Source organism: Corvus cornix, chromosome 4A (genome assembly GCF_000738735.6).
Source record: "Corvus cornix cornix isolate S_Up_H32 chromosome 4A, ASM73873v5, whole genome shotgun sequence".
Taxonomy (NCBI): Eukaryota; Metazoa; Chordata; class Aves; order Passeriformes; family Corvidae; genus Corvus; species Corvus cornix.
Genome location: NC_047058.1, coordinates 13806029 through 13826102, shown reverse-complemented (window position 1 = coordinate 13826102; position 20074 = coordinate 13806029). Strand labels below are relative to the sequence as shown.

Sequence of the window (20074 nt, the reverse complement as noted above, 5' to 3'; positions counted from 1 at the left end):
GATAGCTATGAACACATCTGACTAGAGCTGCTAAATTCAGTAATGATCAAAAGTTAATTATCAAAGCAGAGAGAACTACTCAACACAGACAATTTGAGTCAATAGCTAAGCAGCCGAGAAAAGAAGTAATTTGGAAGAAGTATTTTCCTATAATGAAGGTTTATAAAAGACGTACATTTCAAAGAAACCTGCCTAAAACAAGATTGCATTCTTCCTGATCAGAGAAAAATAATTAGCTCTAATTGACAGACCTGCTGCACACCAAATATTTTCAAACAATATGTTTCTGCATCAAAGCGTAATGTGTAGAGTTACTCAATGTCACTTTGATTTTGCCTTCCTTTATCTTCTGCCACTGGGCATGCTCATGGTATCGCAACAAATACGCTTTGAAAAATGAATGAGCAATACCTAGAAGACAAATAAAAGCAGAAGGACAGATCCTGCATTTCTTTCTCAGACAGAAGCCCTGACATATTGTGTGCTGTGTTTAACATCACTGTGATCCCACTCAAAGTGAATCCTTTGTAATAGGAAATGACCAGTTGTCTAATGATCCAGCTTTAAACTGGGCTGGCATGTAGATTAACCTGAGCACTAGAAATGGTTTTTCAGTTTTGTATAAGCAGGCACATGTGTGAAGGACACTGTTCTTCCAGTATGTGCATTTCCTTAAGAATTAGGAAAGTGCCTTTTTCTGGTAACAAAGGAAAAAAAAAAAAAAAAAAGGAAATTCTCCATGTAAAATTCTAGGGAAAGATATGTGCTAGAATGTTCATGGTCCAAGAAAACAAAATATATCTATAATTCTTTCTTCCTGAAGCGGCTACATTTCTTTCAGGGTAAACAGTTGCAGTCGACGTAGCTAAGTGGTCAAAAATCAAACATGCAGTTTAGAGACCCTGCTCTTTAATATTCTGTGACTTTGACATTGCCAGTTCTCACTGTCTGAAATATCTTCATCTTCGTTAATCTTTCATGTAAACAGTTTAGCTCACACTGTCACGCACGTGCTCTCCAGAATATGTTCTGCTGTGCTTTGTATTAAATCAGCTGCATTATCATTATTTATTTGTGATCCTAGACACTCTCCACTCTGCTGTTTCCTCTTCTTTATCTGTATTTTGATATCTGTTTTTGTGTAGTGATTTTTAAATAATTCAGGAAAAAAACCTTGATTTAGCTGCAAGCTTCACATGCTTGAACTCAGAATTGTTACAGCCCAGCTATTTGGTATATAGAAGAGTTAAGGAAAATAGCACTCTAGAGTCAAAAAAAAAAAATCTGACATTGTGGAAGAATGTTTATAAGCTTTAAAAATAATTTTATTTTCCTGCAGGATGGGACTGAAACTTGGCATTTAGTGGGAAGCTTGGGAAACTGAAATGTCATTTTTGATGGTGTTTCAGTTCATTTTAAATGAAGCATTTGTGTGTTGTTACGTGTGGTTTATTACTTAGAAAGTTTCTTAATAGCGTGCTTCTGACTCTGCATTTGCATATGGCCACTGAAAAAGGGAGATTTGGGAGAGAGCTATTGGAAAGAGACACAATCACATTAGCTCACAGTTGAGGCAGGGACCCCATTTCATCATAGGCTTGTTTGAGAAGGCATAATTAGGCTTGGGTTTTTCACAACTACTTGTGCAATCTGAAATTGAGCATTTCCTGAGTTTTAAGTGTTTTATCTAGCACCCCTACTGTACAATTAATATAATTGATTCCTATCATGCATTTGTTGATTTATTCTTTAGATGGAAAATAAAATCCAAATGAAACAAGCACATTTTTCTTTGCACACTGGGAGCCAGCCCGGAGGATTGCTGTTCCCTCATCCAAGCTCTCACAAGCTTTCATTCTTTCTCCCAAATTTTAAATTCTTTATTAGGGATTTCCATGGATTTAAACACAGATATTACTATGATGGGAGGCAAAAGTGCCAAAACAGCAGGTATTTTGAAAAACTAGCCCCATCATAGAGCCCAAGGGAAAATTCATTCTGGCAAGATTTGAAACCCAGTTGTGCAGATCCCAGAGGTTTCAAAAGTTCATCAGCTTTCATAAAGCATTTAATTTGTCAAGGGCTTGTATGAGCATTTTTCTGAACCACTAATATTAGCACTTCCTATGTAGGAACCATTTTATTTCCATCCCTAAGTATAGCAGAAGTTAAAGTTCCTCACCAAAACCCTTCTCTTAAATGTTGGCAGGCTTTGTAAAAATACCTCTGGAGGTAATTAGGCACTAAAACTTTCCTTTCTATAATGGGTTTATGGATCAGTTGTCTTAATTCTGCCTTTCACCGCTCTCTGTGCTTGTAATCTCACCAACCATCTGACTGCTTTCCACATTTAAATCTATTACAGCCTTGTTCTGCAAACACCAGGAGGAATTCTCTGAAATGATACAACACTAGCTTTTTCTGCCAGTGATATTTCCAGCCCTTTTCCTTTAAAATTATTTACCTATTCTGAACAAAGCTAGAGTGGGATGCAAGGTCGGTTCAGATTACATAATTATGCCAGAGAAGCATTAAAGGGAAAAGTCTCCACTAACATCTCGAGCGGCTTAACCAGTGTGATAGACTGGCGCAGCTCTGCCATCGGTGCCCCCAGCTGTGTTGCTTAGCAACATTTTAATTCAAGAAGAATCGAAGGAGATGAAATCCCCGTGGAGAGGGAAACAGAAATAAGAGGGCCGTTGACAGATGATCTGAGTTGTTTCTTCTAATATACTGTGAAGATCACTGGCTCTTTTCATGAATGATAAATGGACTGTACACAGATCAATGGGTTCAGCAATAAACTGGAACCAGGCTCCATGTCTGAGGTGGTGCAGGCCGAGAGGCCCAAAGATTTACTCATTTAGATGATTTGGAGTGTGTTTTCTCAAAGGTTTCACAAGAGGAAATTGATCTGAACATTTGGTCATCTCTTGCCCTTTTCTGTTGCTGGTGAATAAAAACAGTTTTGGAAATGGAGTCTGTTCTTCCCTCTGTTTTTTCGTGTTGTTCTTGCTCCAGATAGGGACAGATAGCTTGTGACAAAGGGGCCAGACCTTGGAGTGGGAAATGAAGTAACAGCCCTGAATAAGCAGTTCCTAAACACTCGTGGCCATTAAAATAAACAAACCCCACTGATACCACAAATTTCAGACCCAGCACTATCTCTCTGAATGGTCTTACAGCCCATGCCCCAGCTCTGGGATGTCGCTGATGAAGAGCTCCCATGAGCTAATGTTTGCTTGCTTTGGTGTGGCTCTTTCTTAATGATTTGTTTCCCCCACCCCTCTTGTGTTTACAGGCTGCCGAAAAGACAAAATTGAGAAACATTCCTGTAAAGTAAGTTATTTTTATATCCCTTTGAAAATGCAAGTTTAACGACATGGTTGTATACTATGACTAAAAAGACAGTAAGAAGGGTGATGAAGGAGATAATAGAATTCATGTTGCCTCTAATCATAGCTATAAAAAGGTCAGTATCATTGAGGAAAGCTTTCGATTTCTCGTGTGTCCCTAATGACTGCACTCCTCAAGTTTCATCCAGTTTCCATAAATTAATGTGTTGTCTATGAATAGCTGCCAAATAATCACAATCATACTCAATACATAGTGCTCCTAGCCTTGAGGAGGTTTGTACATGCTAAAAAGATTATGATTTTTAATTGCAATTCTCGAGAAGGTCTGACAGGGGGGAAATAACTAGGAATGTGCCAAATAATTTCTAGACACATGGGAAGATTTTGCACCTATGTATCAAGGCTTTGCCATCCTGTTGATTAAGAGCTCTTTCTCCCTCTGTGCGTGCGCCTCTCACACCATACACACATGCATGTTTCTGCTCTTTGCAGCAGGGCTTTGTGAAGGATGAGCAAGCTACCAAGGAGCAATTTCAAGGGCATTTTATGATAAGTTCTTAAATCTTAGGGCACTAGCGGCAACACTCAACCATATATCATTGAATTAAGAAAGTTGCTATATAGATGTCCTGGCTCTTTGAGAAAAAGCATTTTCAGTTGAAGCTAACAGCATCAGTTATTCTGTTTAAATAATGAACACTCCAGTCCTAATGGGCTCTTATGTACCAATAAAAACACATATTTTGACTTCAGTAGGTGATCATAGCAGTTTAACTACATCCCAGTAACTGCATATTCCTGTTACAGACAGAGGAAATGTTCTTATTTTTATAGTAGTTTTCTGATCATGCTGACTTTTAGACTGGAATGGGTTTGTGTTTATAAGAACATGCACTGACAGGACTCCCTGATCAGTGTGTTCTAGCGTAAGACATAACAGAAGAGTACAGTTCTATTTCTCACTTGGCTTCCATCATGTGTAGTCATTTACACCTTATAAAGTGAACACAAAATGTGTATGAACACTCCTTGGAGTGATTAGGCAATATGTCAGATGACCATAAATCACTCTCTCTTTATGTTTCATTCAGTCTGATAAAAATTAGAAATAGGATCCAGCAGGGACCTGATAGCATGTGAAACTTGTAATAAGGCAAGGGACCTTTCTTGCCTATAGGGCTAGTTCAAATTCAGAGCAAGCTGAATTAAAGTCATTGTTAGCTGGTGGTTGTTTAATAGAGAGTGAAATGAGCTATGTTTTCACCTCACATTACACAGGATCCAGGACTTGCACGGTTATGAAATTCCTGGGGAACAGCTCCAAAATAATCATTTATCATTCATCCACTTTTTAATGTATTTTGAGTCAAATTCTCAAGAATGACTCAACTGAATTGTGTCTTCCCACTTATAACAGAAACATTGAGCACTGCAGTTATTAAACAGCATGTATGTGACACTGATGCCAAATTAATCCACCAGAAAGATTTGGGAGATGGGGGGAAAGGGTGATTTAGGTTAAGTAGTTTTTTACAGGACTTGAGTAAGTGTAACATTTTGAGATGGAAGAAGGCCAGATGGACGGTCTCGCTCTTTCCACCTACATGTGTGTATTTCACCCTGTCATGTTTCCCCCAACTGGTTGTTTAACTTCTCTTTGACTATGTTCATGGTGGCAGCTTCAATTAGTACCCTAGGGGATCCATTATACATATTAATTACACTCTGCATAACAAAACAGCTGAAAAATCTGCCTAGTTTTGTTCAGTGACATGTAACTATTTAAGGTACCTGTATACAATTATGATTGTATGCAAAAGCTCTCAGGGCAAAAGAAAGAACAGTGTCTTCAAGATAGCAGTAGTAGCCCTGGATTGCATTTGTATAAGTGTCAGAGCCACACTTAGTACAGCTCAGGCTTGGCCAGCTTTTACTTGCTGCTTTTGTAGCTCTCAAATGTCAAGAAGAATTTCACTTGAATTTTAATGTTCTTCAGCTATGCAAAATAAAGTTAGTAGCTTCCATTGTCATAAGGGCTGAAAGCTGTACAGATTCCTTCTACCATATGTGACTTATCACATACATTTTTAAAAACACATTTTTGTTATTAAGACATATGTGGTAGTACACTTCTGCAAATGTGAATTGCTTTTGGCTAAAAGCCATGCACTAATAAGTAGAGTTGAATCTAACTGCATTTGACATCTGCTATAATATATATATTTTTTTTACATATATAAATATATATATATAAAATATTCGCAGTTGTCATTAGCATAAAAAATTTCCTTGTTTTTACATTATGCTGACATGTTCTTGTGTTCCAAAACTGGAAGCAGAAATTACTCCCTTTTAAAGACTGTAGGTTATATAAAGTCCTTGGACAGAGCCTAATACTGCCACCATTTAACATATTAGTTTAGGAGCATGATGAAGATTTCTGTAGGAATGGTCTATTTACTTTTCATTGCTCAGTTCATTAATGTTGCCGGTGTAATGTTTGGCAGGAAGTTTACTGTTCTTTTATGTTCTCTTGAATCCCTCCAGCATTAAACAAGGGAGAAATACAAGGAAAGGGGGAAAACAAGGAAGTTTTCTTTTTGCAGTTCAGTAAAGCAACCAAGCAGCTGGTTTCTTAATGTCCAAGTGTGTGTTGGTGCTCAGACTATCTTGTGTGAACTTCCTGATGGCCCAAGTAGGTGCAGTGGCACTAGGCTCCTTCAGAAGGCTTGGTCTCAATTCCGTGGTGTTTGTAGTACTGGAAGGCACAAGGCATCCTCAGAACTCATCTTTATGTATTGGTAGCATCATCTGACATAACATTACTATAAATAAGCACACAGAAAATAGCTAAGAAATCTCTGTGTCTGCAGAACTGTTGGGGGTTTTTTTTTGGTGGAAATAGTGTAGTTAACTTTCCCAAAAACGTAAGACCCTTTTCTGTCTGTGTGTGACACCAAGGTGGGCCCCATAACTGCTGAATCCATGACATTTAACTGATTTATGCTCTCCTGACCTTGTTATGTAAGGAGCACTTGCTTTCTCCCATTGGTTTTATCCATGTTTACACTGAGAGTCTGTGGTACAAAAGGGATTTCTTGGATGTAAAGTCCTACCTGCTTATTTATTTGCTGGTCCTTATCAAGCTGTTCCTATCCCTGCATCTGAAAGAAGTACCATGACTTAAACAATTTCATTCTGTGGAGGGTTTATGATTTCTAAAGAGCTGTTACATGAGAGATGTTTTTGAATTAGGGCACATCCAGAGGAATTAATCTTTTATACACCCTATTATTTGATGCAAGAGGGAAAAAACAGTGATATCATTAAAACCCCACAATAGCTTTGTTCTGAAATGCAGATTTTTTCAAAACTTGAGTGGACAATGGAAGCCCACATCAGCACAAAGCCTGGAGGAATCACGTTCATGTTGGCTTGTATCACATCACTTGTCCTGTGTAGGTGGGTTGAGCTGCAGGATCCCCTCATATCCAGGGTAGTCCTCACTCTCAAGTACAAATGCGCTTGGCTTGGCAGCTTCTACATCAGCGTGGGCTGGAGGTCAACCAGCGCAGTGCTTTCTCTCTGCCAGCAGCAGAAGGTGGGGGGCGAAGAACAGCAATTACAGAGGCGTCAGGCATGGGGAGTATCCTCCCACCTTCCTGCACATAGCGTTTTGCACTTCCAGAAACACACATCCTGTGTTTGGGAGGCAGCAGCGGACTTACTCTCCTTGCAAAGTCTTTCCTGAAATCAGTTTACCAGAAACCTCCTGTCCCCACAACATCGTGTGACATTGAGCATCACAGTGTGGGGAAAAACAGTCTTTTGTTTGTTTTAAATGCTTTCCCTCGTATTTTCTCTGGAATCCACTCAAGTAGTTATTCTTTCAGAAAAGAGCAAATGATTAGTCACTGTTCTTATTCCTGATATTACATGCCTCTGTTGTATAGACCAAGAAGTCTTCCTACTCCAGATCCACTAATAATGTGGATTAGCCCACCAGTGAGCTAATACAGACACAAGGCAAGTCTCTATGCAATTAGAAAGGAAGGCTCTATGTCTGCTCTGTTGGCAGAGACAATGTTAGGAAGATAAACATGTTCTTTTCAGGTTTTCCATACAAAGAGATGAGTTCTTTGCATGGCAATGCCCTTCTGACTAAGGACTGGATATAATGTAACTCTAAACAAATGTCTCAGATTACAGTCCTTTATGAAAATGGCCAGATGGATTCCTTGGGAATATGTGGGCAGGTGAAAGAATGATTTGGTTAAAACCTGATGTCCTCCAACACTATGAAATTACCAGGGTTTTGTAAGAAAGAAATTAGAATTTTTAAATGGAAAATGAAAGCTTTTAGAGTGTAGTCATGTAATCCATGAAATTCTGTAGAACTGTGAAAATATTGGAAGTGACTTCTTGCTTCAGGGAAGAAAACATTGCCTTACTTGAGTGTCCTTTATACTCCCTTCTTTTATAGTACCTTTTAAAATCTTCAATAGAAAGTAATGGCATTTCCCCCAAACACCTGCATATGCTTAAATTTGCTGTAGTTTTAATGACTTCCAGATACATGTTTTGAGATTATAGCTTGTGTTAAAATCCCGCTGCTTTTTATATTTTCAAAATATATTTGTTTTCCATGAGCCACAAGTTTGTTAACCAGCAAGATTTCTGGTGTTTATTGCCTTTTCCTGCCATAAAATTCATCTTCTCCTCTGAAGGGCATCTGACTTGACTTGGTATGGTTTTCTGTCCCAACCATCATTGGAAATGCAATCCATTAACATTTGATATCTTGACATTTCAATTGACCTCTCATTTGCAAAGCGCAGTGGTATTTTTCGTGGCCTTTTCATCCTTGATTATACATGGGATAGGAGTGCCTGTTTCTCCTGACTGCACTTTAAAAATATCTTTGTTTTACCAGCTGGAGTGGCACCTTGTTTTTGCTTCCCTGGCTAGACCTTATTCTGCATGGAAGGTCTGAGGTCTAAGCAAGTCATGCAGAGCCAAAGGATTTTCTTATTGACTCACTAAGCAGGAGGGTGAGCAGGTCAGGCTCCGAGGGTCAGTTAATGTATGCAGTAATAGCAGTAACCATAAACAGATCTCCTGCTCCCACTGGCAAAAATGCAGGCCAGTGGGCTGGCTCTGAAAGTTGGGTTTTTTTGGCAAGGCAGATCAGGCACTTGTACCCAATAGAAATAGAGAAGAGGCAGCATACTATTGGTACACATGCAGCTCTTCCACTGCAGGGTATCTCCTGGCCTGTGTTTAAAAAGGGATGAAAAAAGTGTGTCATGACGAGGTTGATGGCCACATATATGTATGTGAAAGAGGGTCAATTTAAATTCAATATAAGGAAAAAGGTTTTAACATGAGGGTTGTGAAATGCTGACACACGTTGCCCAGAGGCGTGGGGATCCCTCTTCCCTGGAAGCATTCAAGGGAAGGTTGGACAGGGTTCTGAGCAACCTGATCTAGTTGAAGATGTCCCTGCTCAGTGCAGGGGGGTTGGACCAGATGACCTTTGAAAGGTTCTCTCCAACCCCAACTCTTCCATCATTCTGTGTGTATGTATGTACATACATGGATACATAGGCACCTGTGGACTATAGGTACCTATGGACATTTGTCTGTACGTACCTAGAGGACATTTGCTAAAGGACTTAAACCACTTTTAAAGAAACAAAAAACCCAAACCTGGTATAAATCATTCTCAGTAAAACTGCCAAGCAATTTCCACATGCCACCTGTTTGATTCTAAACCTTCCTTCCTGACATTTCTCCTCAGACTATTTCTGGCGAACTACTAAATCAGACAGCACCAATTAAATTAGTTCTAAAAATCCATTATAACATAGTGCCTAAACTGCCTGCCCATATTCATTTCTCAAAGAAATCCATTCATATTTATGTTTTAATACTTTAAGTCTAGCACGCAAAAGCACTCAAATCCCCAGCAGAAATCCAGGAAAAAGGCCTCTTACAGGCAATTATAGACAATGTTCTTTAGCCCCTGATCCTCCTAGTCTGTCCACTTCAGCATCTGCACAGGTGCAGTGATTGGTCAATGGGATTAGTTTATTGCACCAACAATAAAGCCCCTCCAAAATTTCACAGAACCCCCAAATGCCCCAGGCTCTGCCAGCTGGGCCCCGTGGTGGAGTCTGTGCAGACCGACCACACTCACAGCAGGGTCAGCACCTGCAGTGTTGCTGTGGAACCAAAGAGGCACAGGCTGCTGCTGATCTCCAGTGAGCTTTATTTAGGGGCTGCATTTCCTCAGCAGAATGTGAGCTCTAGAAATGTTGCAAAGGATTACTTTACTCTCACAAGTTAAAGGTTAGTGTTGGAAATGGATTATAGAACTCCTGCTTTTAAACTGTTTGCAAAGAAACGCACATATTAAATCTTTTTTGATGATATTGCATTAATCCCTAAATACTGATTTTTATGTAAATTTTGACTCTTGCAAAGCTCTGACAATTCAGGTATCCCCATGTGGTTTTATCAGAGCTCAATTGCTCCTTTAGATCTTTTTTCCTTTTTGCAGTACCTTTTGCTTTATTCCAAAGTCATCACAGCAGCTAGAAGATGTAGTACTTTAGACATAAAATAATAAGTCTATTTAATATTTTACCTTTATTTTCTGAATTTGTTCCTCTGACACATCTTGTTAGATAAATTTTTATCAGTCCAAAGGATAACCACAGTAGGGCTATTTTTATTTCTAGGGAAATGATGCATGATAACTACTGGCAGGGCCCAAAGCAGTAAATCAGTCCTGTTCCAACCACAGAATGTATTAAAAGTCTGTAGCCTGTAGTAATAAGTTATAATTTAGTTGACTAGCAGTTTGTTTGGACTTAAAACTGTACAAATGAGTCACATTGGCTAAGTCCTGAAATATGGAACAGGTAGTGCTTTATTAAGGTTTTCAGCTACCACCACAACAGCTACCTGGAGAGAGCACATGTTTTTCAAATGGGCACAATGCACTTTTATGGTGAAACGCTTCCGAGTTGATGGTGTAATTTATAGGAGATGGTTAAATTACCACATGGCCTGCGTAGTGCACAGCGTTTGCTTACAAGACAATGAGATGGACAGACCCTGAGAGCTCATTCATCTCATCTCTTACAAACCTGAATGCACACCATCAATATCAAGCACCACTGGCTGTATCCAGCCATGAGATGCCCCTCAGCTGCCGAGGTGCTCGGTGGCCATCACAGAACCTGAAGAATTGTTATATTTGGATCTTTGTATTTACAGAGACATGTATATGCCAGTAAATAAAGGCTAATCACACATTTCTGTAAAGTTTGTCAGGAATCTTGCAGCTGGGGGAAAAAAAAAAAGTGTTTACATTTTAACTGGGTCACTTTTGTTATTTTTCAAAACATTTTTACACCTTTATTGTGATGCAGCTTGTCAGAATTAAATTTAGGTCCAGTTTTAAAAGTTCTGAAAAAATGAAAGTTAGAGCCAAACAAAACCTTGTTTTGCCTGACTCTTTTTAATGAGAAAAAAAATTTAGTTAAGGTCAATATTTTTTTTTCCAGTTTTAGCATGTATCTGCTGTTGATCAAAGGAGTACCCATTTGTTCCTCCTCACTCATCCTGTGGTTTTGATCATTTTAGATTTTATATTTATCTTCCTGGATATTATATTTAATTTTAAGTTACTTAGCATTTATTCAAACTATTATTCCAAGTGTTTGCTTTGGGTGTTGCATCAAATAACAACTATTTTCTAACTACCTGTGATCTTTTTTATATTAATGCTTTAAAAATGTGCTTCCAATCTTGGAGCCAATCAACAAATGCTAGGAAAACTGAAGGAAAGTCCTGATCTTGGTATAATTGGGAGAACCTGTGCTGCTGGTTTCAGTACAGCTGGCTGAATCCAGCATAGGAAGCAGCATTCAGATCTCATACCATTTTTGTGTTGCTGGAAGAGAAATAACCAGAGCAAAACTGTAAGCAGTGTTCGAGTACGTATAAGGCTATATGGTTTAGTTAGATTCAAGCATGTTATAGACACTCTCCAGATGAAGATCCCTGCCTTGGAGAGCTTGGTAAGAGCAGTGGATAAAGGTACATGGGATTTCACTGAAGCTGCCAGCTGTATCTTTGAAATCTGTGCGCCTGTGTCTGCTGTCCTTTGGACTGCAAAACTCTACCAATTTCATTTCTCCTACTTCTCCTTGGTGTGCGAGAGGACAATGAAGATTCCTTTTCTTTCTGGCATGTGGCCTCATGGTAATATATCTAGTAGGGTTCCTCTGTTTAGCATGATCAAGAAAATAGGACTGAGTAAATGTGGTCCTCCTTGTTATCACCTTTTATATGCCCTGAAAAACATGCTGTTATACAGCAAAAGGTCCTTTACTTTGGCAGTGAGGAAGTGAAATAAAAGAAAAAACAGGTGTCTTTCAAGCATTTAATTTTTTTAAGTAGAACTACAAAAAATAATGATCTTGTGCTAAGTGAAAGAAGTAGAAAAAATTCCAGTCATTTATGATCAATGAATACGAAAGAAAGGCAAAGCTAGATAATGTTTCAGGAAATAACACTGCTACAAGGTTAATTTTGCCTAGTACAACATTTCCTAGTATTGAATTGCCTGATATACTCCCTCAGGGATTGCTCCTGCGCTTGCAATAATCGAGGCTGATTTTATTGGAAAATCACCTCTGGATGAAAGACATACTCTAGAGAGAACTTTGCATGGGTACAAATAGGTTTTTGGTGCCAGTGCCATGTTGCCCAGGCCAGCACAGTTATAGTTCCCAATCTGTCTGTGCATTCAAGCAGCAAATTCATTAGCAACCCTTCTGGCAGGATAGAAAAATAGACATATTAGGGAAATTTACTTTGAATTGTTTTCAGGATTTGTTGGATAACAGTTCGGTAATCAAATTGCGCCTCCTAACACAAGTATTAAACATTTTTATTAATAGTGGCAGGGAAGCTGCAGATATTCCTTTAAGTGCAGAGCGCTTTGCTGTAACACTATGTGTCTAGCAGAGATCACGGATGAGAGAGGAGATTAGCATAGCTGGAGCGGGGGTGCCTGTGATGCCGGGGCTGTTGAGCTGCACAGCTCTCCGATTACCCTGTAATGGGAGCAGCGGCTCCTCCAGCAGCTCCTCCAGCAGCCCTGCCACTGTGGAAGGGCCGTGTCGTGACAGCACGGCGCTCTCTGGCCATGGGACCCGAGTTCAGATCTGTGCAGCAGCTCCCAGGCCTCGTCAAGTGGAAAGTGAGCATATTGTAAACAGAGCGCGTTCTGCCTCCAGCTGGGAGCGGGGACACGTGGAGCGCCGTGGACCAGGGCCCGCCGCTGACCTTGGAGCGACTTTGAGCATGGGGAGGCTGCAGGAGCGCTGGGAAAAGGCTGATTCAGTGAGACAGATTAGTGAGGAAGAAAAATCAAGGAGATTGGCACAAGGACGGTGGAAAAAAAAATCTTTCTAAAGAAAGAAGGGAAATTTTTTTGCACTCAAGGCCAACAGTGAACCCTTATAATCAGGCTCATCTGGCCACACACCAACAGCAGCAAGAGAGAAAAATACTGGATGCAGCTTGCACGCTAAGGTCTGTGCAAAAGCTAGTGTTCTGCTGGGAAAATACAGAGCATGTGCTAGAATTTATTAAAGAATAAATTACATTAAGCTCAGGGAAGCGACAGAGTTGAAAATTAGGATTGTAAAAAATAATCTGTATCCACTGTACCCTAATTCCTGTTGTTTTCATGATTGTTTCACTGTGAAGAGGAGAGCCACTCTCAGTATCAATCACAGTAAGCTATTTAGACACAGAAATAAGTGGCATATGGCTTAGCACTTTTGGGTCTAGCAATCAAGTAGCAACCTCCTGCAATACAACTGTAGTTTGGTTCCCAATGGGTTTCACTTTGATGATTAGATATATTGAGTTCCCTGTGTCATTCAAAGACAGCAGAATTTCATACAAGTTGGTGTTAGCTTCCTCTCGCTTCATTTCAATTTTCAATAACCAGTGTCATCACATGTAGCAGTTTCTTTGTAATGGAACTCCATGTCGAATCAGATTTGTCCTTCAAGTGAAAGAGGGCTGTAAAAAGTCTTCTGAAATACTGATCTCTGGAAAAAATCCTACCACAGTGAAAATGGGGAGAGACTTTTTATTTATTTCTCCTAAAGACGCTTAGGTGCCCAATCCCCAGATCATTCAGGAAAACTCAAAAACAAGGCTTTAATACTGCATTTGGGGATGGTCTTAGAGTGCTTCACAGGATTTACCCAGGTGCTTGCTGAAGTTGTTGTTATGATAAGTAAATAGAAAATATTTGGTCAGTCATATTTGAAATCAAAACTATGATAATTAAAGCCAGGTTCTGTGTAAGTGGAGTTAGATTAGAGGAGAATTTGGACTTCAAATATTAATTGATCCCTCTGTATTTCAGCATGGCATCTGTTAAATATGAACATGCTTCACTAACACAGAACTGCTGTTTCTCTGGTCCTTACCTTCTCTGCATCAGCTCTGGCCCATCCCCAGGCAGTGGAGAGATGTCCTTGCAGGCAGATGGAGGGAGCCAAGGGTTTTGCCTGCTGGAGGATGAAGGCATAGACCCTGCTGGAGGTCAGGGTATGGAGAAGGGTGGGAAGAATTCAAAGAGTAAAAAGCCCAGACCACACATCATGGTGAGCATGAACCTGCAAGACAAGTCTTCACCTTTTCTGCCAGGGATATTTCTGGAGAGATCTGGTGCCTTGGAGAATGTTCTGCCCATTCCAGGGCTTGAAGCTGTACTCCCCCTAATGGGCTGACCCCATTTTCTTTTTGTTGCCCTTACTCTGTAAATTTACAAAATGGAGGGATTCTTTTAAGCTCCACCAGTGTCACACACGCAACCTATGCATCAAGATTCACCTGGCAGCTTTCCCTATAGCATGTTCCAGGCATGTGAATTGTGCCAGAGACTGTAACAGCACAAGCAGTGTCTTTAAAAAGAAAATTCTGGGTCACACATTCACCACGAAGCACTTGCTGTAATTCACAATTAGTCTTAATATGCCATAAGAAGAGCAACTGCAGACAAATACCTCGCAGCTTTATAATCCCGACATGTACCAAGCAGCAAAGATGATATGGCTGCCTGTGTCACATACCCAAGACTGCCCATCCCAGAGTTTTATTTCTTGGCAGTTTCCTACAATTTTGTGAAATATTTTTTAAATGTGAAAAAAGTCACTTCAATTACACAGTCATTATAAGTTTTGCCAAGGTTGACTATGGATCGTTTTGTGTTCATTAGAGCACAAAATTAGAATTTTCATTGCAGCAACTGTAAACAGTATTGGCTCAAAGGAGTCAAGCTTTCTTCCCTCCATAAAATCTTGGATAACCTATAACTGAGGACTTCCATTTTTTTTGACAGATTTTAATTTTTTTTAAACTGCCTTCTGGGTTGTTGGATTTTTTTCTTCTTCTTCCTAGTTCTTGATGTATTTGTTTAACTGAATAACCAGTTCCCTTCAAAATGATGACATTGCCACTGTGTGCATGAACAAGCAGGTGCAGTCAGTGTTTCTGAAGCTGTGAATATATTATTTCTTCAACTTCTTGAATGTTACTGTTTGGTGCTTGTCACTTTAGACCCAGTCAGGGCTGTAAAAGCCATGCACAGTCTACAGGAAATAACCCTATTTCAAAAATACTTCATCATCTCCTTAAGTCCCACTAAGCCCCATTAAGTTTTCACTTAACTAATATCAGAGTTTATTACTTAAGTAATAATTAAAGTCCTATTTCATATTCTCATTAATTTATGGATATATGTGATTGACTTTGCTCATCACGCTGATGTAAATATAGAGAAATTGCATCCAAAAAAAATCAATTTATATATGCAAAAATTAAGCAAATAGCAAGTAAATCTAACACAGAGTGTTTCATGCAATGGAATAAAAAACCAAAAGGTTTCCAGAGAAATCCAGTCTTCAAAAGCTATTTGGAAAACATAAGACTGCCTCTTTTTGCATCTATCTTTAGGAAAATAAATAAGGTCGAGAGAAGCATCTTAGAGAGAAGGAGATAACATATTTCCCTTGATTATTTTAGTAATTTCTTTTAGGTTAATTTAACCTTTGTACTGCTAATTTAGCATATTACAAAGAGTGGTGTAGTGGAATACTGCTTGGTAGAAAATATAACCAAAATATTTCATCCCCTATTTCTTTGAGCTGAAGGTGAACCAATGCTGCTCTACCTTCCTTTTCTTCGGATTAGGGAGCTTGTGTGGCTCCATGGCTCCTCACTTGTGCTTCACTTGGAGGAATTTCTAGGCTTTGTTTTTAAACTAATAGGTATTTACCAGGAACAAGAGATGACAGAGACTATTATGAAAGTAGCAAAGAACTTCAACAGACATCCCTGTCAGAGCTTGCACAGCAGCAGTGCTCTGCCTTGCTCCTACAAATCCATGGAGCGCATGCTGCTCTTGGCATGTGGCAAGCTCGTGTCTTGCCAATGGGATGCCCAGTCCTTTGCAATTTATTTTTTTTAGTTATAATATGTCATGATAATGTCATTCAGGATAAGATATGTCAGCAAATGCACCAACAGGCTTTATCAGCTTATACCTCTTAGCAAAACCTGGAGCTACAGTGAGTGGGGACAGCAGACATACAGCAAAGGCATATCTCTTCCTCTTAACAGAAATGTGTTTAACAAGGTTATATACTATTTGCATTCCAAATTTGCAATTATCACCCCATGAACACACAGTAAAATCATCCAAGTGACAGATAATGTGTGAGATATATGTAGTCAGACTTTCTGTAGATTAAACATGCTGTTAGATGTAAGGAGGCACAGCTACAGTAATACATTTTATAGGCATCAGTGTAGTCTGAATAATGCGAGAGCTCATTGAAATACCATTCTCTTGTGTGAAGGATGTATGTTTGTGAATGCATGTGTGTGCACGCGGGAATGCAAATTGCTAAGTGGAAAGATTAGCAAATTATGGATTGTGGAAGTTTGACTGTATATAGTAGAAAATTTTCCTTCAAAGCACATATAAAGGTTTGATTCTGCAACTTTATTTTCTACCGTATAATTTTACACTAGCTGGCATAAATTAGCAAGCTAGGAGTCTAAATATACGTGTCGACGTGCCTCTCAAAAGAAATAAGATAAATGCACATGGTGAAACAGGAGTAGTTGTATGTGTAAAGTATCTATGCTTTCTTGCACATAGGTTACATTTAAGTTAGAGAATGGAAAGGAAAATCCTTCAACTGCACTTTATCTGTGTTGATTGTAGTCTGGAGTTCTCTGAATGTATTTCTTTTTAACTTCAACATAAAGAAACTGGCTATGCCAAGCATTTTTTCTCTACCAAATGTGATAATTTCTGAATCCAGGCAGAGGCTTACTTGCATTAATGTGCTCAGTGGTCTGGTGGAAATCAGTAATATGATGAGGTACAGTGAAGGGGGAAGGCGGGCCTTCCACATTTATTTATTCTGGATAAATGGTGCCCATTAATCTATCAGGAAAATATGGAATTAGCAGGGAAGAAACCACAGTTGCAAATTTGGCAGTTGCTAGCATGCACAGATGGTCTTTCAGTGTTTTAAGATTTTCCAGTCTTTTGATATTGATACCAACATTGAAAAGTAGCCCATGTATTGCTAATGTTTATCTGGAATAGCCATAGAAAATTAACATTGTGTATTTTGGGTTGTTCAGTTTCCTCTTGGTGTATTTGCGTAAAGTTTTTTAATCTGAAAGGTAAAGCTTTTATGCTCTGTCTTTGGTTATTTTAAGAAGCATAATTGGAGTATGATTTCCTAAAATAAGGACAGCCAGCACATCCAGACAAAGGCATTGGGATGAAAGAGACTCTTACATGGGAATTAGCTTGAACAAATTTTGCAGGTTGGTAGTCCAAACTGCCTTCCTCCTGTTACAGACAGTGTGATTCTTTGTAAAGTGGTGTTCTCAAAGCCAGGATGTTGAGTCCCTCCTTGATAGAGTGTTGTTTATTCTTATTCTGCTGACAAGCACTGATTTTTCAGTCACTGTATTTCCACTGGAGCTGGGAATCTGACCCTGGCAATGTCTCCATTCAGTGTTTAAGGGCATGAAGTCAAGAGGGAAGGATAATGTCATCTGCTTAATTTGCTTTGGGAGTGTTTGGTTGAGTCTTTAAAGACCATGTTGAAATATTTCACAGAGGAAATCACAGAATAATTCTTGCCAACTCTACTTTGAGTTTATTCTCAGCTGACCCAGGGGATATAGTACCTTAATGCCTGTTCTGAAATGTGCCTTCAGCAGTGCTGTAGTGCACAGCTCGCATCTGCACAGGACAAAGACATCTTTAACTACACACAGCCCAAGGTGCTTTGTATGAAAAATCAGTAAAAACTGTTGGGGCAAAAAATAAATTAAGAAAATTAAGGAAAAAATTATCTCAGTGCACTATGAATTTTAATCTGGTGAAAAAAGGTCTGAGATGAAGAGTAAGGTGAAAGTTTTAGATGTGTTACAGAAACACTGTATGCTGCTATTTCCAGTGCATCCAGTTGTATAGGTCTGCTTTGACAAGCAGATGGGCAGTCAGTCAGACAGGTAGATATGGGTATTAGATAAAGGTGTGCCAGACCAATAGGACATTAGGGCATATAGGTGTTCTTCTAAGATTTTTTTTCTTTCTTTTTTCTTTTTTCTTTTTTCTTTTTTTTTTTTAATTTAATAAAACAAGGCAAATGGGAGAAACATGAAGAATTAAATATTAGCTGCTAACAAGAAAAATTGCTAATTATGGTTCAGCAGAAATCTTTCTCAGCATCTGTGGGGATACCATAGCACAGACCTGGAAGCATCTTCTTGCTCTGGACAGTAGTTCCCATCTTTGTACAGAGGCAGATTTCATGTACCACCTCCAAAACAGAACCTGGTTCTGTTTTACAAGCAGGGAGGCAAAATTTAGTTTTATTTCCCAGGCAAACAGGTTCTTTAGCTTAAGCCATACCTGTGCTATCAGATAGAAGAACTATACCACAGATTTTGGAAGCTACACTTTCTATTTATTCATGCCAAAAGGATGGATGTTGCCTTTTCTGCAACCACCTGATACTGTTGACTGATGTGTAGTGTGTAATCCATTATAACCATCTGATCTTTTGGTAGAAAACTACCTCACTGGTCATTCCCTATCTTGTATTTTTGCTGTTGAATTTTTGTGATAAACTGTTGTGTTTTCTGCTTGCCCACACTGAATTTTACCCGGTTTCTTTAGATCTCAGCTCCACTTCATCAGGATCTTTTCATATTCTGACCCATCCTCCAAAACACTTGTACACCTTCTCACATGGTGGTTATTTGCTAATTTAGCAAGCTGTTCTCCCATGCAAACTATTCATGATATTTTAAAATGTTCATGTTTATTGTATAGTTACTGTGGCAGTAGCTAGGCTGTAGTCTTGGCAGATGTTTCTTGCCAGATCTATAATAACAAAGAGATATAATACTGATGATGATTTGGGTGATTTATGTGGTCTATAATGGACAGTTTACAGGAATGGATCAACTCTTTAAACTCTTGAAATGGCTGCAAATCTTACAGGACTTCTTATGGAAGTCTGAAGATCCTGGAGGGTATGAACTTTTCAGGTTTTTTGCACATATGTGAAACTTACATTTAGCAAGCTGCAGAAATACACAAATGACTCCGTGCAATACATTTCAAAGTCCCTCACCAGCAATTAAAGGCTCTGTAGCTCTGTTTTCTAACCTACCACATATGAATTTCATGAAATACTGCCCACTGTCAAGGTTCTTGCAGCACTTGGCAATTCTTTAGTTTTATGTGTACCTATTTTGTCATGAAAATTGTATTGAGAAAAATCCCAGATTTCTAGTCTACGTGACATTTAAGAGATTAGTGCAGATCCTACACCGCTGAGGGGCAGAGAAGCAAAAAAGTAAATAAGGGAAGCAGAGAGAAAGAAGTCAGACATTAGGCCAGACTTAGAAATGAGCATGCAAGATTGTTATTGTGCAAGCAAAAGCTGACCCTGGTCTGCTCTAACTAGTGTTATCTTCACTTATTCCAGATATTGCTAGAGGAATTTCTTCATTTGTTTAATATCAACAAGCAATTCATCTAGACTTCACTCAGCAGTCATATGCAATCATATCATCACTCAGGCACATAGTACAAAATACATCCACACATTTCAATAATAAAGCCATGCATCTGATAATATATGTAGTGAGTTGTTCCACACATATACTCCAGCATATGTTCTCCAGCTTCTCTTTTAAAAGGAACCATTTAATTCTTTTTTTTGGCATATGATGGTGCTACAGTCAAATGATCTCCGATCACTGCTCTAAGTGTCTTGGCTACAGGATGAAGGATTCCCCACTCTGTCTGTTCTGTACATTCCACTGCTGTGAATTTCTCAGTTCCTCTCCCTAATTTGCCTCATACAAGTCTGTAGAGACCTAAATACTGCCTCCAATCCAGAGCTGTCTCAGACCCTCATTCTCCTACTTCTGCACCATCCTGCAGGAAGTTCACTTGCATTTGGGGAAAACTGGAACAGACATGTTGTCTTGGGTATATGTACATTGATATTCATATTTATAGCATTTGTTTTGCTTCATCTTCTAAACAAAATGTCCTGAAACTCTCATTG

At 39.1% G+C, this 20074-nt stretch overlaps 1 protein-coding gene across 7 annotated transcripts in view; it reads left to right on the top strand.

Moving 5' to 3' along the window:
* AFF2 (AF4/FMR2 family member 2) overlaps positions 1 to 20074 on the top strand; it is a 336131-nt gene that overhangs the window by 251877 nt on the left and 64180 nt on the right. For all 7 annotated transcript variants that reach the window (XM_039571747.1, XM_039571748.1, XM_039571744.1 and 4 more), the window contains exon 9: positions 3302 to 3339. In XM_039571747.1, the coding sequence (XP_039427681.1) occupies positions 3302 to 3339 (38 nt within the window). The remainder of the gene's footprint in view (positions 1 to 3301; positions 3340 to 20074) is intronic.